General features: G+C 50.7%; 1 protein-coding gene across 1 annotated transcript; it reads right to left on the reverse strand.

Annotated features, from left to right (window-relative positions):
- Positions 1 to 165: 165 nt before the first annotated feature.
- Positions 166 to 12721, reverse strand: ALDH2 (aldehyde dehydrogenase 2 family member). Its single transcript, XM_055796920.1, has 13 exons — positions 12558 to 12721; positions 11676 to 11780; positions 10386 to 10526; positions 10028 to 10107; positions 9356 to 9467; positions 8367 to 8495; positions 7813 to 7926; positions 4472 to 4574; positions 3566 to 3750; positions 3056 to 3220; positions 2593 to 2750; positions 1706 to 1820; positions 166 to 723 (listed from the first exon to the last, which is right to left on the reverse strand). Exons 1-13 carry the CDS (start codon positions 12681 to 12683, stop codon positions 691 to 693), a joined length of 1566 nt encoding a protein of 521 aa, XP_055652895.1. The 5' UTR covers positions 12684 to 12721; the 3' UTR covers positions 166 to 690.
- Between the last annotated feature and the right edge of the window lie 4614 nt (positions 12722 to 17335).

The raw sequence follows: 17335 nt of genomic DNA on the forward strand, positions 1-17335 counted from the left end.
AATGTTAAGGCAATACACAGAAAGCAGGCAGCAGAGAAACTCGGCGAACAACTTAAAAATTGCTTGAGGCAGGGGGTAACAGATGTGTGGGAGAAAATACAAACTATACATGCACTTGAGCTCCTGCATAGCTCACTGACACAAACTGCTCCAACAAAGACAGGGTTAACTTCACTAAAAGAGAATGTTTATTGTGAGTAGATACAGTGAGAGCATATGGGAGCAGCTGAGAGCAAACTTTTACCTCACAGATTCACGCTGAGAGGTGGCTTCTGCTCTGCTACACAGCTGAGTCTGCTTATGGAACAGGAATGTATATGTTAGGTGTATAGGACAAGGAGTATAGAGCTAGCTGTGTAAGCCAAGAAAGAATTATAAAACCTACTTCAGACAGGCATTTAAATGATTTCCTGAAAAAAAAGCACATCTGTCAAATACAGATACGACAAGAGTACACCTGTGTACTCATGGCATTAGTATTCAACTGACAGTATTTGCTATTTCGAAAAGATAAATCCAAGTTGCATTTTTTAACAAAAGCTCCTTCAAGTACCTTCTATAGAAACATTTTTTAATGCAAAGCTACACATTTTCCACCTAAGTCTCACAGGTGTTAAGAACAGGATTCCTTGCTTTGTATCTCATGAAGCTGCATAGGTGTCTCCAAACACATGGAGAGGCTGCTGTCCATTAAGAGTTTTTCTGTGGAACTTTGATTGTCACCTAGCAGGGGAAAAAAAAAAAAATGTTACAAGTTATTATTTTCCTGGAGACAGCGTTCAGTTATATTCACTTGAAGGCTGGGAGGTAGCAGCATCCTGCAGAAGAGACCAGAACTAGATGACAGTATATCCCGGTCAGTGACTGGGATCACCTTGGCCATCTGGAAGGCTCGAAGAGAGTGGGAAGCTAAAAGGTTGGGTGACAGCATCTCCCCAGAGATGCTACTGCTCTTTGAGAGGTGGGAGCAGGCACACTTGTTTGTCTCATCTGGAGCTCATGTACCATATCAGCCCCTGCTAGTCAAAAGCCGGGGGCCTTCAGCCATTACACACTTCACTGCATTGTAACCCTGAGGCCGTGGGCTAACCTCTGTCCAACAGCTCCATCACGCTTTAGACACTGCAGCTGCAAGCAGACAGCGTGACAGCCTTTCTGCCTTCTCTTCCAGGAAATTAGTCAGCCTGCTGGGATGGGATTGCCTAACACCAGGAACCTTGGTCTCACACCTGGACTCAAGGGCGTATGACTCAAGAGAGCGGCATTAATTACTGGCGACCCCTGCCCACATTCCCCCTTTTAAGTGATGAGTGCCCAGTGTTCATCTGCCAGTGCCTGCAGCACCTTCCACCCATCAGGCATGCACCCCCAGCACATGCTCTTCCTTTCCTCCCCAGAATAAACTCACGGAGAAGTCCAGACACTTGCGTTCTTTACAGTGAGAAAGGGCTAAGCAGTGCCAAGTGGTGCAGGTAATCTATCAAGTCACATATCCTTGTTTTCCTCGGCAGTATAAAGTGAAGCTAGCTTTCTGTTTTAAATACAGCTACATGGAGCTGTGTTTGCAGATACTTCAGAAGTGCAGCTTCCTTCAAGCGTTAGAAGGAAGAACTACAACTCTTAGGCCAGGCTATACCAACAAGCACAAATACAATTTGGAGCTACAGCAGAGGGTTGGGAAGGCCTTGGATACAGAGATACTCACGTTTTTCACCTCTACATATGCCTCCAGACCATATTCTCCCAGCTCTCGCCCATTCCCAGAAGCTTTGTAGCCACCAAATGGGGCTTGGGCACCAAACACATCATAGCAGTTTATCCTGAAATGGAACCAAAAAATTAAGCACCTGTGGTTTCAGAATTGCTTAGTGCAAGAGCCTTTTTGCAACAAAGGGCCATCTCGGCTCTCTACAGCAGAGGGACAACTGAGTTTCTAGGCAGGATTTCCGTATTTGACAGTTCTCTCAGCCAACAGAACTAATGAATAGTGAAACCTCATCTTCAGCAACCAGGAAACAGAACATCAGGAAATCAATTTATGTCTCTCATTATCACCGGACCAAGTGTCCAGGCTGCCACCCCACACTTCCTTCAGAGGACAAGTATCAAAAGCACCTACTTGTTTACTCAGTACCATTAAAAAAAAAAAAAAAAAAAAAAAGTAGTGAGATACTGGCTCTCCAAAACCTCATGCTAGAACAGTAAACTGGTGCTGAAGGACTGACCTTGGTATAGTCTTCAGCACGGCCACAGAACACGGAGGAACCTCACGGCAGCAACCAGGACTGCACAGACGTGCCCAGTGATCTACTCACTGCTGGCACTCAGAGCCCTGCAGCAGCTGCTGTCATTGCTGACTGCAGTACTGGATTTCTCTTCCCTCATTCCATTCACTAATTCACAGGGGGAGCACGGAAGCTTAAAATACCCGAATTTTACAGTTAGCATTACAACCAAAGGTCTGATGTTACATTCAGCGAGGGACACATAAAACTGGATCCAAAGTAGAGACAGGCTATCAAAGAGCAAGCATAGTGACTAACGGTGGCACACAAGGAAGCTTCCAGCAATTTAGGAAGTGTCAAGGCTTACCAAACTGTTCCAGCTCGCAGGCCCTGTGACACATAGTTTGCTTTGTCAAGATCCTTTGTAAAGACTGCTGCTGCTAGGCCATACTTGGAGTCATTTGCTCTCTCAATGACTTCCTCAATTGTTTTGAATTTCAGAATCTGCATGACCGGCCCAAATATCTGCAAAATCCAAAACAGAGCATGTGAAAATCTGTGTAGATTGATCACAAGGGAGGCTGTGTTGATGCTGTTCTGTACATAAACTAGAAGTCACACGGGACATCACATTCACAGTACCGCTTCCCATATTATGAAGAGCCCAGAATGTGATCTGAAGGGAAGTTTAATGTGGTAACTTTCTAAGAAGTGTCAAGTTCTGCAGTTCATGAATACCCAGTGCTCGCAGACCCGTGGGTATTTTGCATCAAAAGGGACAAAACAATGAAGTGAGAAGCTGACAGACAGAAAGGTGCTGCAGATCTCACCTCCTCTCTGGCAATCGTCATGTTGTCCTGCACATCACCAAAGACAGTTGGCTGGATGAAATAGCCTCTGTCTGCAGCGGGGTTGCCGCCACACAGCAGTTTGGCTCCTTCACGCTTCCCAGCACTAATGTAACCGAGGATCTTCTTAAACTGCTCCTCATCTACCTAAAAGCCATGAGGACAGACAGATCAGCTTTGCCTTTACTGGGGGTAAAAAAAGATTCAACTACAACTTGCTGTGCACGTGACTGTCCTTTAGCAATTCCTCATTTAAACAGACTGCCAAGCCAGCTTCAAAGGGAGATGATAATTTTTAAATGCCAGTGTCAAGCTGAGGTTTTGGAACCATCAGAACGGTTAATTAACTTCTCCCTCCATGCACAAGCAAGGAGATAATGGGCACAGTTCAAAGGAGGTGAATCACGAGACAGAAGGATACCTTTCGTTCTAATCTACTCAATATCTGGACTATTTAATGAGATAAAAGCTCAGGATATTTCCTGGTCTTACCTGAGGCCCCTGTTCAGTTTTAAAGTCAAATGGGTTTCCAACCACCCTGGCCTTGGCCTTCTCAACACTCCTCTCCACAAACTCATGATATATATCTTCCTGGACATATGTTCGGGAGCCAGCACAGCAGCATTGCCCTTGGTTGAAGAAGAGGGCAAAATGGGCTTGATCCACAGCCCAGTCCACTAAGGTTGGGGAGAGGAGGGAAAACAAATAAGCAAACAAAAGCAACCAGAGTCAGTAAGTGACTTCTTTTGAACAACTGTCACGCAGACTGCTGGAGTATCAGCGATACAAAGTCTTTTCAGCTGACAAGCATTTTCTGTGCTTTGGTAGGGTGGAAGTTACATACAGACTTAATTAGTAGCAGGGTCTATTAAAGCACCCCATACTAGAGAAAAAAAATCTGATCTGAGGCAGATTATAGTTCTCATTTGAAATTATCAGGTATTAAGGACAAGTTATTTTAGACCTAGAAGAACTTCCTTCCTGCCTGCCATATAAAAGTACGTGTGTTGGCTCATCAAGACCAAAAATCTAGACCATATGCAAGAGATGAGGGAACAAGAACTTCCTAAGAATAGAATAATGGTACACACAAAGAGAAAGGGAAAGAAATGAAAACAAAAATGAAACTAAAAACTGGAGGGAAGATACTGAAATGATTCTCATTTGTTGAGAACTGAAGTTCACAGCACTGGGAAAGAAGTGGGAGCGATGACGTGCTGATACACAAACACGGCAGCTACAGCAGGAGGCATGGAGCCTTCACTGGGTGAGAACAGCTGGGTGGTGTCAGAGCTGGAGACTCACACAGTGCAGGAGAAGTTTCCTTTCCCCTGCAGCTCTGCTTGCAGAAAGGCAACATAAAAGGTCAGATCAAATATTACACTAGCAGGTGCTTACTGTCTGCATCAGACATGATTATATTTGGACTCTTTCCTCCAAGCTCCAGTGTCACCCTCTTTAAGTTACTCTCTGCTGCAGCCTTCTGGATCAAATGCCCAACCTGCATCATGAGAAGAACAGGTTATTAGGAATTAACTCCTACATACAGCAACACCTGGCAGGGTGGCTGGGTTTAGATTGCAGTCAGCAGTTTAATAATAATCCCTTCACTGTCAGGGCTTTAAGGGAACAACTGAAGCCTGCCCAGAGTTTCACCTCTAGCAAGAAGCAGCACAAGGGCAACAATGGGAAGCATTCAAAAGAAGGCACCTGTCCTGGTTTCAGCTGGGATAGAGTTAATTTTCTTCTTAGTACCTGCTGCAGTAACGTGTTTTGGTGTGAGAACAGTGCTGACAGAACACTGATGGGTTTGGTTGCGTTTATATTATAAAGTCAAGGACTTTTCAATTTTTCAGGCCCTGCCAGCGAGAGGGATGGAGGGGCACGGTAAACTGGGAGGGGACACATCCAGGACAGCTGACCCCAACTAGCCAAAGGGATATTCCACACCATATGACATCATGCTGACTACATAAGCTGGGGGAAGAAGGAGGAAGGGGGGACGTTCAGGAGTGATGGTGTTTGTCTTCCCAAGTAACTGTTACAGGCCCTGCTTTCCTGGAGATGGCTGAACATCTGCCTGCCCGCCCATGGCAAGTAGTGAATGAATTCTTTGTTTTGCTTTGCTTGCATGCATGGCTTTTGCTTTATCTGTTACTGTCTTTATCTCAACCCATGAGTTTTCTAACTTCCACTCTCCTCCATTCCACTATGAGGGGAGTGAGTGAGCAGCTGTGTGTTTAGTCGCCAGCTGAAGTTCAACCATGACAGTCCCTTTTGGCACCCAACGTGGGGCACGAAGGGTTTGAGAAAACGACAGATTTGATTGGAATGTGCTACTTCGAATTTATACCTGTATTGCTGATTAGCTATTAACTGGCAGGTTTCTGTGCTTGCCATGGGGCTTGCTTGCCTTACTGTATATTAGAGTCTAGTGCTCGTTAGTGGCTGCTTTTTGCTTTCACTGCTTGCTGTACTGCTTATCATCTCACTGTGCTGTGCCTGGGAACATTTTGATAACAGCAATGGTGATGTGCCAGGGCTGGCAGGTTGCCAGGGCATAGCTGCTGTTCCTGTGCTGCTGTACTGGACAGACTGGAACTCCAGTATGAACTCAGGTCAAAGGGGCTGTGACCTGTGGATGAGTCCATGTGGGAGCTGGACACCCCAAAGTGCCTGTGGCCATAAATAAGTCCATGCCAGAGCAGGCACATCTCAAACTGTCTGTGGCCATGGTTATGTCTGTGCCGCAGCAGGTCTATCCCTGAAGGAACTGTGGCCCAAGGACAAGTCCACACTGGAGAAGGTACACCTCGAAGCATCTGTGGCTGTGGGTAAGCCCATGCTGCAGCAGGTACAGCCTGAACCATCAGTGGCTGCGCATGAAGCCATGCTGGAGCAGGTTTAATTCTGAAGGGACTGTGGCTGTGGGTAAGGCCACGCTGGAGCAGGTCAGTGTCACAGCCCGTGGATAAGGCCATGTTGGAACAGATGCACCTTGAAGCGACTGTGGCTGTGGGTAAGGCTAAGCCGCAGCAGGTGCACCCCTCGAGGGACTGTGGCTCGTAGCTGAGGCTCCACTTGGAGCAGGTATCACTCTAAAGGGCTGCAGCCTGTGGATAAGTCCAAGCTGGAGCAGAAGCAAAGGGAGGAGTTCACTGCAATGTTAAACCCTACAGGCTGGTCCAAAGGGACCAGGAGAGGAAACTGTAATGGATATACCTTTAAATTGTCGTAACCCATGATTTGAGTTGCATGTTATAAGAGTTACTATAACAGGAACCATCTGAACTAGTGGAGGACAAGCCTTACAAGAAGCAGTACAAGTGCAGCAGCAACCTGACCTGAGCTGGCTTTGGTGCCCTGTAACCTCAAACACCACACAACCTCTCCTCTCAAGTGATCGCCTGTCCTGGTTTCGGCTGGGATAGGGTTAATTTTCTTCTGGGTAGCTAGTGCAGTGCTGTGTTTTGGATTTGGTGTGGGAACACAGAGGGTCAGGGACTTTTTGCCAGGCTCGCCAGCGAGAGGGCTGGAGTGGCCCACTGCTGTTTGTTGCTCAGGGACTGGCTGGGCACGGGTCAGCAGGTGGTGAGCAGCTGTCTTGTGCATCACCCTCCCTTCCCTTTGGATTTCATTCCTCTTGCCTTCTCCCTCTTTCTCATTATAACTGTTATTGTTATTATTGTTCTTTTGTTTTTATTTTATCTCAATTGTGAAACTGTTACATTCTTTTCCAATTCTCCTCCCCCTCCCCCTGGGTGAGGAGGGAGTGAGCAAGCGGCTGCGTGGCAGTTAATTGCTGGCTGGGGTTAAACCACGACACCACAATAACAGACGGAGCCCAAAGTCACAGACTAAATTAACTGAATGTACATTTTGTGGACATTTGGTAGATATTTTTACAGGGGCGGCCCACAGACAAGGGGAATGATATCTGTGTATTACACCAAAGGATGAGAAGAGTGGTGGTGGTTAATGAGGTTGTATTGGAAAGTGTGGCACGACGTAAATGGTATGGAGTAAGGGGTGGATGCTGTCCTGGTTTCAGCTGAGACAGAGTTAATTTTCTTCTTAGTAGCTAGTACAGTGACATGTTTTGGATTTGGCATGAGAACAGTGTTGACAGAACACTGATATTTTTGGTTGTTGCTCGGTAGTGTTTATATTAAATCAATGCCTTTTCAGCTTCTCAGGCCCTGCCTGTGAGAGGGCTGGAGAGGCATGGGCAACTGGGAGGGGACACAGCCAGGACAGGTGACCCCAGCTAGCCAAAGGGATATTCCATACCATAAGACATCGTGCTGAGTATATAAGCTGGGGGAAGAAGAACGAAGGGGGGAAGGTTCAGAGTGATGGCGTTTGTCTTCCTGAGTAACCATTATGCATGATGGAGCCCTGCCTGCCCATGGAAAGCAGTGACTGAATTCCTTGGTTTGCTTTACCTATACCTCAACTCAGGAGTTTTCTAACTTTTACTCATCCAGTCCTCTCCCCCACCCCACTGTGGGGAGAGTGAGTGAGCAGCTGTATGATGCTTAGTCACTGGCCAGGGTTAAACCATGACAGCACCTAAAGAGTCTTACATAAAGTAAAAATAAATGTCACACCCTGAAGTCAGCTGTATTTTTTTAAGTGTAGAAGGCAAGGCACCTCCAGTATTTTACACAGAAAAGGTACTAGAGCAATGCGATATTCTCTATATCCCCAAGGGCTTAGAGGTTAAGGTAGTCCCTTACCTCCGTGGAGCCGGTGAATGCCACTTTATCTACATCCATGTGGGAAGAGATGGCAGCCCCTGCAGTGGGCCCGTAGCCAGGGATGATGTTTACCACACCTGGTGGGAATCCAGCCTGCCGGTTCACAGGAGGAGAGAGCAACATCACTCCTTTTGCAAATCAAGGGTTTCACCTACCCTCATCTGTTAGTAACGCTTCAGTAGGCCTCTTCACGTTAGTTTTAACGTTCAGTTTGCAGTAACTGGGACAACTCCTTTCCCCACCCCACATCCTAAGCACAGTTTGGAGCTCTCTCTGTCAGCTTTCTGAAGTTTGTTACTTAACTGAACCTCAAAGCATCCTCTAATCAATGTTTATGTCCTCTGCATATGCCCTTCTAAGGACAACGGGGGTTTTTTTGCTAAATCAAACGCTAAGATACCCAAGACAATCCAGCCTTTCTTCAGATCAGCCAGCCCTTTTCTGTTCCCATCATGTGCCCTCCACAGCTCACCAGTTTGGCACTCCAGCAGCGACAGCAAGGCAGCAGATGGAAACCCAGCCTTCTTGCTCACCTCTTTGATCAAACTAGCTACGTAGAGAGCACTCAGCGGGGTTTGCTCTGCCACTTTCATCACAATCACATTCCCAGTAGCCAGGGCAGGCCCAAGTTTCCATGCTTGCATCAACAGCGGGAAGTTCCACTGAAAAACAAGGAATTACTTGCTTGTCTGAACTTGAAAGTTTCTCATTAATCAGCACGTAACCAGTGAGCTTTATTCTAATCAGCTGCAGCACCTCTGAAAGCAGACTTTGATCTTTCCCTAGCTGCTCTTCAGTGTTTGGCTCCTCACGCACTGCATTCTGCTCGTCCAGGAAAACTGTACTCTGAAGTCTGAGGTCTCTCAGTACCACTGCAAAAATCCAGCTGTTTTTGGAATTAATCTTTACTGTAAGTTTAGCCATTAAATGCTCTTTTGAAGCATTTTGAAAGAAAGCCCGTTTGTAATGAATGACAGGGCACTGCACACAAGACTGTTGAGGCGTTTACGTTCAGTTCTTGCTCAATGCAAATACAAAAAACATGCAAATAGAGTATGCAACAACCAGAACCTGGCTACTCCTATAAAGAGGAGCTTTGCTGTAGACAAACCACCTCGCTACGCTTGCTACCAGTTACCAAAACAAGAACACTTACATAAATCTGAATTTTGCATGCTGGCTATTTCTTCATCACACAGAATTTGATTGTAATGCAAGGCTGTAGTTTAAACCTAACTGTGGTTCTGAGCCAGATAAAAAAATTAACCCCCTTAGTAGGACTTTTTTTTTTTTTTAATCAGCAGATACAAAGCAAATCTTACTCAGAGCCCATGAACTCAATAGGTTGTTCTATGCCGCCAGAGCACACTAACAGCCCTCCCAGCGGATGAAAGCATAACTTTCTTTACCACTGGAAGGAAACAGCGGTTAGCAACAGACAGTAACTCTCATTTTAAGACAACTGTTCATTGTAACACTTAATTCTTAAAATGCTGCAGAACTACTGGTAAGTTTTACTCACCGGAATTATCTGACCACAGACTCCCACTGGCTCATGTCTTGTATAACAGAAGAAGTCTCCATCTATCGGGATGGTTTTGCCATGGAATTTATCTGACCAGCCTGCATAGTATCTAGCAACAGTAAGATTTTGGTTACTGAATTTAAAATAACAACTCTCCTGCTGACAGAAAATAAAAGAGACTTCCTCCAGCTATTTGCTTTCCTCCCTTCTTCACTCACTTCATAAAACACATACCAACACAAGTATTTCCCAAACAGGTCATTTTAAGAATGGACAGAAAATATAAACATCTCTCTCTCTCACCTTTGCCAGCACTTTGCATAACATAAATTCTGTCGTGCTTGTGCTGTAACACAAGATTACCTCCACCAGTGCAAGTCCCATATATAGCAACAGAGAAACATCTATGTAACAAAAATCCTTTGGAAAGTCACAGGAATTACAGCCTTATTCCTAGCAAAAATTAAAATAGAGGAAAACAGGGTGTCTGATACCCTGCTTATGGGCCAAATTAAACCAGTAAGTCAGATCCAGCCCTGTCACCCACTGCATCTGAAGCGGGAGGCATCTGGTCTCTGCATGTGCAGAGGTTCAGCTACCACGGGCCAGCTGAGCACAAGCATGGAGCATGAACGATCACTGCACTGTCGCTATAGCCTCCACACCTACCTCAGACATTTGATGACCATGTCCAAATCCACCAGGTAGGCGACTGAGTAGGGTTTGCCATTATCCAGAGTTTCCAGTGCCTACAAAAGACAATGAGACTGCCTGAAGAGCCAGGTGGGGAACGTCCCCTGTATAAATTTAGATTAGATTCTTGGTTTGCAGGTTGGATCTATTCTGCCTGGTGGCCTTTTTGCTTTCAGCTGCCCAGAACTGTTTTTCCATCCTTGTGGCTCTCTCACAGTTTTAGCTGTGGCTAAAGCCCCCATCGCACCCGATGGGCACAAACCACCCGTCTCTGCCTCTCTCCCCATGCTTAGGGATCGCAGCAGAGAGCTCAGCCACCAAGCATGATACGCACCGCCAGGTAAGCCCGGTCCCTCTCGATCAGGTCAGCAAGACGATTCAGCAGCTTTCCCCGATGAGAAGCATCCATCCTCCTCCAAGGCGAGCCCAGCTGGAAAGCTGCTTTGGCTGCCTTAATGGCCTTGTCCACATCTGCCTGCGGAGGAGCACAGGCAAGAAGGTGAGAAAGGAGTAACCAGCCCTGACTCGCTTGCTCAAAATACACCTGAAGCCCTGCTTCATCTCCAGGAGAAAACAGCCTCCAGCCAGATGACAAGCACCAGCTTTTTTGGAGGCAAGAAGGTGCAACCTTGACAGCTGCCTCACTGCGAGACACTCATCGGTCCTGGAGCAGGGGAGCGCATGGGCTGCAGCCCCTGAGCCACTTGCCCCATGAGCAGCAACCGGAGCAGCACTGCACAGCAGAAGCAGCAGTGAAACAGCCGGGCACAACAGCTGTGCCGTCCCCACCTCTGCCTGCACTTACATTCTTCTGTTATGTTAGCTACGCGCAGCGCAAGTGTTGCCAACTCATTTCCAGAAAGTCACATGCTGCTTTAATATTTTCATCCTAAAACAAGGCACGGAAAAAGCTCTAGAAGTGTGCTTTTGACACTCATTCAGGGTTTTATTTCACCAGCATAGTCTAAAGGAGTTTTTACCTTGATAAGAGATCTCTAATCCATCATTTTCCCTGTCAGGGCATTAAGTGGTTTCTAGTTGTTCTGTGTCCTGGCTTGCTGGGAAGGGCCTTACCAGAACAAGCCAGTCTCCCGTGAACAAGCAAACACTCATCCCTCCTTTGGGGAACAGAAACAAGTTTCCAGATTGTAGAAAGAGCTCAAAATTGCTCTGCCACAGACTCCTAGCAGGGCCTTGCAGAAAGCACGAGATGATTGCGTGACACTGCTCCCCACCATCACCTTTCCTCTCCTCTGCTACCATGACTGGGTCACACTGCCAGCACAGCAGCCACGAGACCACAAAGCCGTCCGCCTTCATCGCTGCCTGCCCCAGCAAACTGCACCCCAGCTGCTCCCCAGCCTCCCAGTTTGGGCTCCCTTGCACACCACAACTATTCCTCTCTGCCCTTCCCAGTGCCAGCCTGCACCACTAAGAGGTAAAGCCAGAGGTTTTTGTTAAATGCAGTAGCCAAGTAAGAACACAAGCAGCACTCGACATGGTGTTTGCATATGTCAGGCACTTACTACTGCCAACACGGCGCTCGGCTGAGCAGCCTAGGTGAGAGATGACTATGCCTTCCTCTTGCAACCCCTACGTACCCGGTCACCAAGAGAACTTTTACCTTATCACCCTCAGCAACCTGGCAGATAACTTCTCCCGTTGCTGGATTGATGGAAGGGAAGGTTTTCTTACTGACTGCATCGTGCCATTCGTTATTTATGAAAATCTGCAATGAAAGGAGCAGAGCAGGGTTCAGCCTTAGAGCCTCATCAAGGTGACAACGGTAAGAGCATTAGTAGTTTTCACGGCGCCTTAGCAGGCTGGGATTACCAGGGACTCAGCTTGGGCAGGCTCCAAAACTACACCCATACAAAAGGGCGTATTTTAGCCTAAATGCAACAAAGCAAACACAACCAAAATCACAGCCTTCAGGTAATAAAAAAAAAAACAACCCACAGCTCAGCAAACCGCACGAGGGCTCCCACTTCGGTGGGTCCCTGGAAGCCTGGCTGGAGCGGGTCAGGGAACCCAACAGTGGGGAAACACTGCGGGAACAGCCCACCCAGCCCACCCCGGCCAGGGCTGCGCCAGCACTTCCCGGCTTGACCCGTTTCAGGCTCCCCACGGCCCCTCCCGGCACGGCACGGCACGGCGGCAGCGGCGTCCCACCGGCTCCTTTCGGTGCCAGCGAGGGAGCGTTTGTCTTTCCAGCGCGGCGGTGCCGCCGCAGTGACATGGCCGCGGGGGGGAGGGGGAGCCGCCACCGGGGCCTCGCAACCTGCCCCGGGGCTTCCCAGCGCGCCAGCCCCAGCGCGGCGTGTCACCCGCCAGGGCCCCTGCCCCCCCCTCCCCCCTCGCCTGGTCCCCCCCGCTCCGCTGCAACAACGGCGGGACGAAGCCCGACCGCCAGCTGCGGCGCCCGCGGGGACCGTTTCCCGCAAGGATCCCTCCACGCAAGGCCCGCGGCCCCAGCGCCCCCCGGCCCGGCCCGGCCCGGCCCCACCTTGTTGCAGGCGATGTCGGGCGCCGTGTTGGGCGCCGGGATGGGGGAGGCGGCGGCCGAGAACGGCGCACCGAGCCGAACCGGGCCGCGCCAGAGCCGGGAGCAGCGAACGGCCGTCCGCAACATGGTGCGCTGCTGCGGGGCGGCGGGGCAGGGGGGCGGCCCTACCCGGCTAGGCACCGCCCCGCTCCGCACCGCCCCGCCTGGCCTCGGTCCGGCTCGGCCGGGCTCGGCTCGGTCTGGCACGGCACGACTCGGCTCACCTCAGCTCGGTCCGGCACAGCTAGGCTCGTCTTGGCTCGATCTGGCACAGCTGGGCTCAGCTTGGTCCAGCACAGCTAGGCTCAGCTGGGCTTGGTCCTGCACAGCTCAGCTCAGCTTGGTCTGGCACAGCTGGGCTCAGCTTGGTCCGGCACAGCTCAGCTGGGCTTGGTCCAACACAGCTGGGCTCAGCTCAGTCCAGCACAGTTGTGCTTGGCTTGGTCCGGCACAGCTAGGCTCAACTGGGCTTGGTCCAGCACGGCTAGGCTTGGCTCGGTCCAGCACAGCTGGGCTTGGCTCGGCCCAGCAAAGCTAGGCACGGTTTGGCTCAGTCTAGCACAGCTGGGCTCGGCTCAGGCTGGCATGGCTAGGCTCGGTTTGGTCTGGCACAGCTAGGCTCGGTTTGGTCCAGCATGGCTAGGGTCAGCTCAGCTTGGTCTGGTACGGCTGGGGTCGGCTTGGTCTGGCACAGCTAGGCTCAGCTCAGTTCAGTCTGGCACAGCTGGGCTCAGCTTGGTCCAGCACGGCTCGGCTCAATCCAGCGTGGCTAGGCTCAGCTCTGCTCGGTCTGGCACAGCTTGGCTCAGTCTGGCACGGCTTGGCTCAGCTCAGCTCAGTCGGCATGGCTAGTATCAGCTCGGCTCAGTCTGGCACAGCTAGGCTCACTTCTGTCTGCATCAGCACAGCCCAAGCCCAACAGGCTTGGCGTGCCTGGGTTCAAGCAGCACGGTTTGGCTCAGCTCGGTTCAGCCAGGGTCCCGTTCACGTCAGTGTGGCACAGCTCAGCTGGGCACAGCTCAGCTTAGCCCCATTCGGGTTGGTTCAGTCCAGCTCAGTTCCAACCACATTGGCACGGCTTGGTCTGGTGCACCGGGGATGTCTCACCAGTGTCCAGTGCCGGCAGTGACTGCCCCTGTCCTTGTCCCTGTCCCTGTCCCTGTCCGGGCCCAGGGAACTTGGTGCAGGCAACAAGGAGAAAGGCCAGGGGGAACCAGAAACATCTCTGTGGCGCTGGTTAGTTTTGCGGGGGCGGTCGGGGACCCCGTTACCTGGACATGCTGCTGTTAGCACACCCATGGGGATCTGAAAAGGAAACTGCAGGTGTGGAGGGGAAGCGGAACAAAGCCAGCAAAGCGCTCTCACAGCAGGAATACTCAGCGCTTGCAAACAAGAGGCTTTGTAAAATTGCTCCCAACAACAAAAGGCTTTTCTGCTTCTTCGCTTAAGGTGCCTTCATCATCTTCACACACAACTTCAGTGTGCCTAAGTGCCAATTCGCACACAGGGCACACAGAGATGCTCTCTGGTTATCCTCGTCATCACTAAGGAAGCCACAGCCTAAAAAAAAAATAGAGTTTTTAACATAAATCTGTGGTAATTACCTTGTATCTGACAGTGCCTCTTTGGCTCCTTTAAGTGAGGAGTCTGTGAAGGGTAACCGTGGGTGGATGGCTCTTGTTTATTAAAGGGGCTAGAAAAATTGGAATATGTTAAATCAAAAATAGTTTAACCCGCTGTCCTGGAAACCCCAGGTGGCTGAAGGTCTCGGTGGCAGCACGGCAGTAGCTCTGCAGCCATTTCACTCAGGGAGGGGGATATCAGCCCTGTTCGGCCAGGAGGAGCCACCAAGCCCAGAGAGGCAAAACGACTGCCCAAGGTTACCCAGCAGGACTCAGATTAGGCTGCGTGTTTCCTAGATCAGCTGAGAAATCCTCTTGTGCTGCATCCCAGCCTCTCATCCTGGGCCACCCATAGCCCCTGAAGGGTGACTGACTCCCCTTTGTCACCAGTGGCTCCTGGGCTGCCCTTTAGGAGGTAACACTTGTTCCAACACGTTCTCCTTCCTATTACAGACCTGCGTGCTTTCAAGCACTTTTGGGAGATGCCAGAAAGACCTGTTCTCCCTGTAGAGCTGTGCCTGTGCACAGTCTCCCCCAGAGGGAGAGTCAGACCGTGTCTCCCCAGGGCACATCTCGGAGCCAAGCTCCAGCCAAGCCCTGCAACCCATGCACTGTCCTCTGTGTGTCTTCTGCTGGTACCTGGATGGACAACCCATGACAATGAGCATCAATTAGCCTTGTGCTAACGCTCTTGCTCCTCTTGAGCAGGACCATTCCCTTCCCTGGGGCTTAGCAGACAAACCCAGCAGCACTAAATCCAGGTGCAATGGGGAAAATACCTTCATGGCAGAACCAGAGCCAACTCTGGCCCGCCTGCAATAGACGCTGATGGGAGGCGCAAGGGTCAGATGACTGCCGAGAAATCACTCCAACTCTGAGCAAAGACAGGCTCAGAGCCAGGCTCCCGCTCCCCTCCCTCCTCCGCAGCAGAGTTTCACCCTGGAGCCTGTGGAAAACACAAGCTCCAGTTACCAGGCTTCCTTACAGCCAGCATGGCCGCCCTGGGCTCCTCCGCAGCCCCCACAGTGCCCTTGAGAGCAGGGAAGTGGTGGTGACCCTGGGCAGATGGATGTGACCTTGTGAAAGTGGGCTGTGTGCCCATCACTTTAATATTGAATTAATACTAGACTATACATAAAAAGCCCAGGAATTACCACGATTGTTCCCACAGTTCTCCCCTTGCTCCTGCCCTCTGTGAAGCACTGAAAGCCCCCACTGATCCAGTCTGCCTCTGCTGTGGTCCCCAAAGAAACCCAGAGAGATCCACTCCAGTCACAGGACCACGGAGTCCTCCCAGCTCCAGGGGCCAGGCACTGCCTCAGCTCCAGTCTGCCCCAGATCCAGAGCCCCTGAGGACCTGATTCAGTTCCCCCTACCACCAAGGTCTCTTCTAGTGTCTGCAGGTTGCTGGAGGAGGTGTGCTGAAGGAGGAGAGACACCCCACTCCATTCTCCTTATTCCCAAACCCAAGTCTTGCACCCCCAGCCTGGTCATCCCCAACCAACCCTCCCCCGCTGCCTGCAGCCTCATGATCCAAGGATGGATTTTGCTCCATACCTACTGAGCCTGGCAATAAAGGCACCGAGCCCAGATAACAGCAGACACCACTGAAATTCAGTGGCTCCCATGCTGCCATTAGCACGACCTCTCCCGTGCCTCATGTCCGAGGCTCCCCAGTGCTGCAGCTAGCAGCTCAGCTCTGGTTTGGAGAGCACCCGTCCTGGGAACCACGCGGGACCTTCAGACAGACACGGAGCTCAGGTCCGAGCGAAGCCCCAGGCTGGGGTCTGCACTGCTGGGATGCTCTGCTGCAGAGACCTGTGCCAGACCGAGGTCAGAGCCCACGCAGGGCAAGCAGGGAGCTGCAGGACCAGGGAAGGGTGGCAGCAAATGGCCTAGCCCATTCCAAATGCCCTGGGGAATGCAGTGCTGGGGAAGTGGCCTCACCTGGGATCCCACAACAGGCAGGATAAATCACCCCTTGTGCTCACGGGCCCCAGACTGCAGCGCCTTGTTCCTGGTGTGGAAGACACCCCAGAAGGGGGGTGTTGCTCTGTTTGGGCCAGAGAAGGGTCAAGTGTTAGGTACGTGTGTACCTGGCTATCCTGATCCATGGCCTGCACATTGTCAGAGCCACTGCTTTGGTCCTGGCACTCTGCCTGATGGAAGAGGATGAGACACGTTCATCTTCCTACACCAGTGCCGGTGCTGGCCTGTCCAACAGCCAGTCCTGGCTTCTCCCTGGATGCTGGGGTGCAGCTGTGTGCCCAGCGCTTTGACAGACACGCTTATGCTCACACTGAAAGAGAAACTGAGCCTGTTCCTCTGCTTTTCTGGAGAGGATGTCTCCAGAGAACTGCGGGGACTGGCAACCTTCAGGACCAGTGTGCTGGCTCCCTGCACGGAATGTGGCAGGATCAGCTCAGATGCTGCCCTGTTTAGCCAAGAGTGCCTCAGCCAAGGGCATCTCGCTCCCAGGCCCACTGGGAGGAACCTCTACCGTGCTGGGCCAGCTGGCACAAGGCAGGCTTGCCCTTCCCCTTCGCCCAGCTTACGAGTGCTGTGATGGTTCCAGGCCAGGATCACTCGGCTGTTTATCGCTCCAATGCATTAGACTGCAGAAAGACTGCTGCATGCAGCAAGACTTCTCCCCCAGCTTTCACAACATGCTTCCACAGCAAAGGCTGACAGTTTAAGGACAATGCCAAAGCAAAAAGCAGTGGGATGGACAGGGAGATGGCAGGGATGAGGGGGCTCTCTGGTCCCCCAGACAAGGAGCAGTGTCCCCAACACAACCCCAAGGCATGGAGTAGAGAGTGCGTGGCAGTTCTGATGTGTGGAGACTTGACAGCTCTCTCCCAGCTCTGAAGATGAGTGTTTTGAACAAGTGCAAGAAGATCTGAACATCTCAACATTTCCAAATGCCCCAGAGCTGCTGCTTCCCCTCCCTTTCCACCCCTCAGCAGGTCAGCTGCTAAGCACCCTGAAATACTGGGGTTTCCTGGTTTCTGCTGAAGCACAAGGAAATGCTTCTGAAGGGCTGAACAACAGGTGGGATAGTCTTTTTTGGGTTTTTTTGGCAGCTAAAAGGCAGCTAAATAACCAGCTAGAATTAGA

This window comes from Falco peregrinus, chromosome 2, assembly GCF_023634155.1.
Source record: "Falco peregrinus isolate bFalPer1 chromosome 2, bFalPer1.pri, whole genome shotgun sequence".
Lineage (NCBI taxonomy): Eukaryota > Metazoa > Chordata > Aves > Falconiformes > Falconidae > Falco > Falco peregrinus.

Bases quoted from the DNA above. Each gene is read 5' to 3' on its own strand.
- ALDH2 (XM_055796920.1), bottom strand. From the start codon at position 12,683: ATGTTGCGGACGGCCGTTCGCTGCTCCCGGCTCTGGCGCGGCCCGGTT. The intron at 11,781-12,557 runs GTGGGGCCGGGC...CTTTCATTGCAG, and splicing joins CCGACATCGCCTGCAACAAG to ATTTTCATAAATAACGAATG. The intron at 3,221-3,565 runs GTAAGACCAGGA...CATGGCTTTTAG, and splicing joins AAACTGAACAGGGGCCTCAG to GTAGATGAGGAGCAGTTTAA.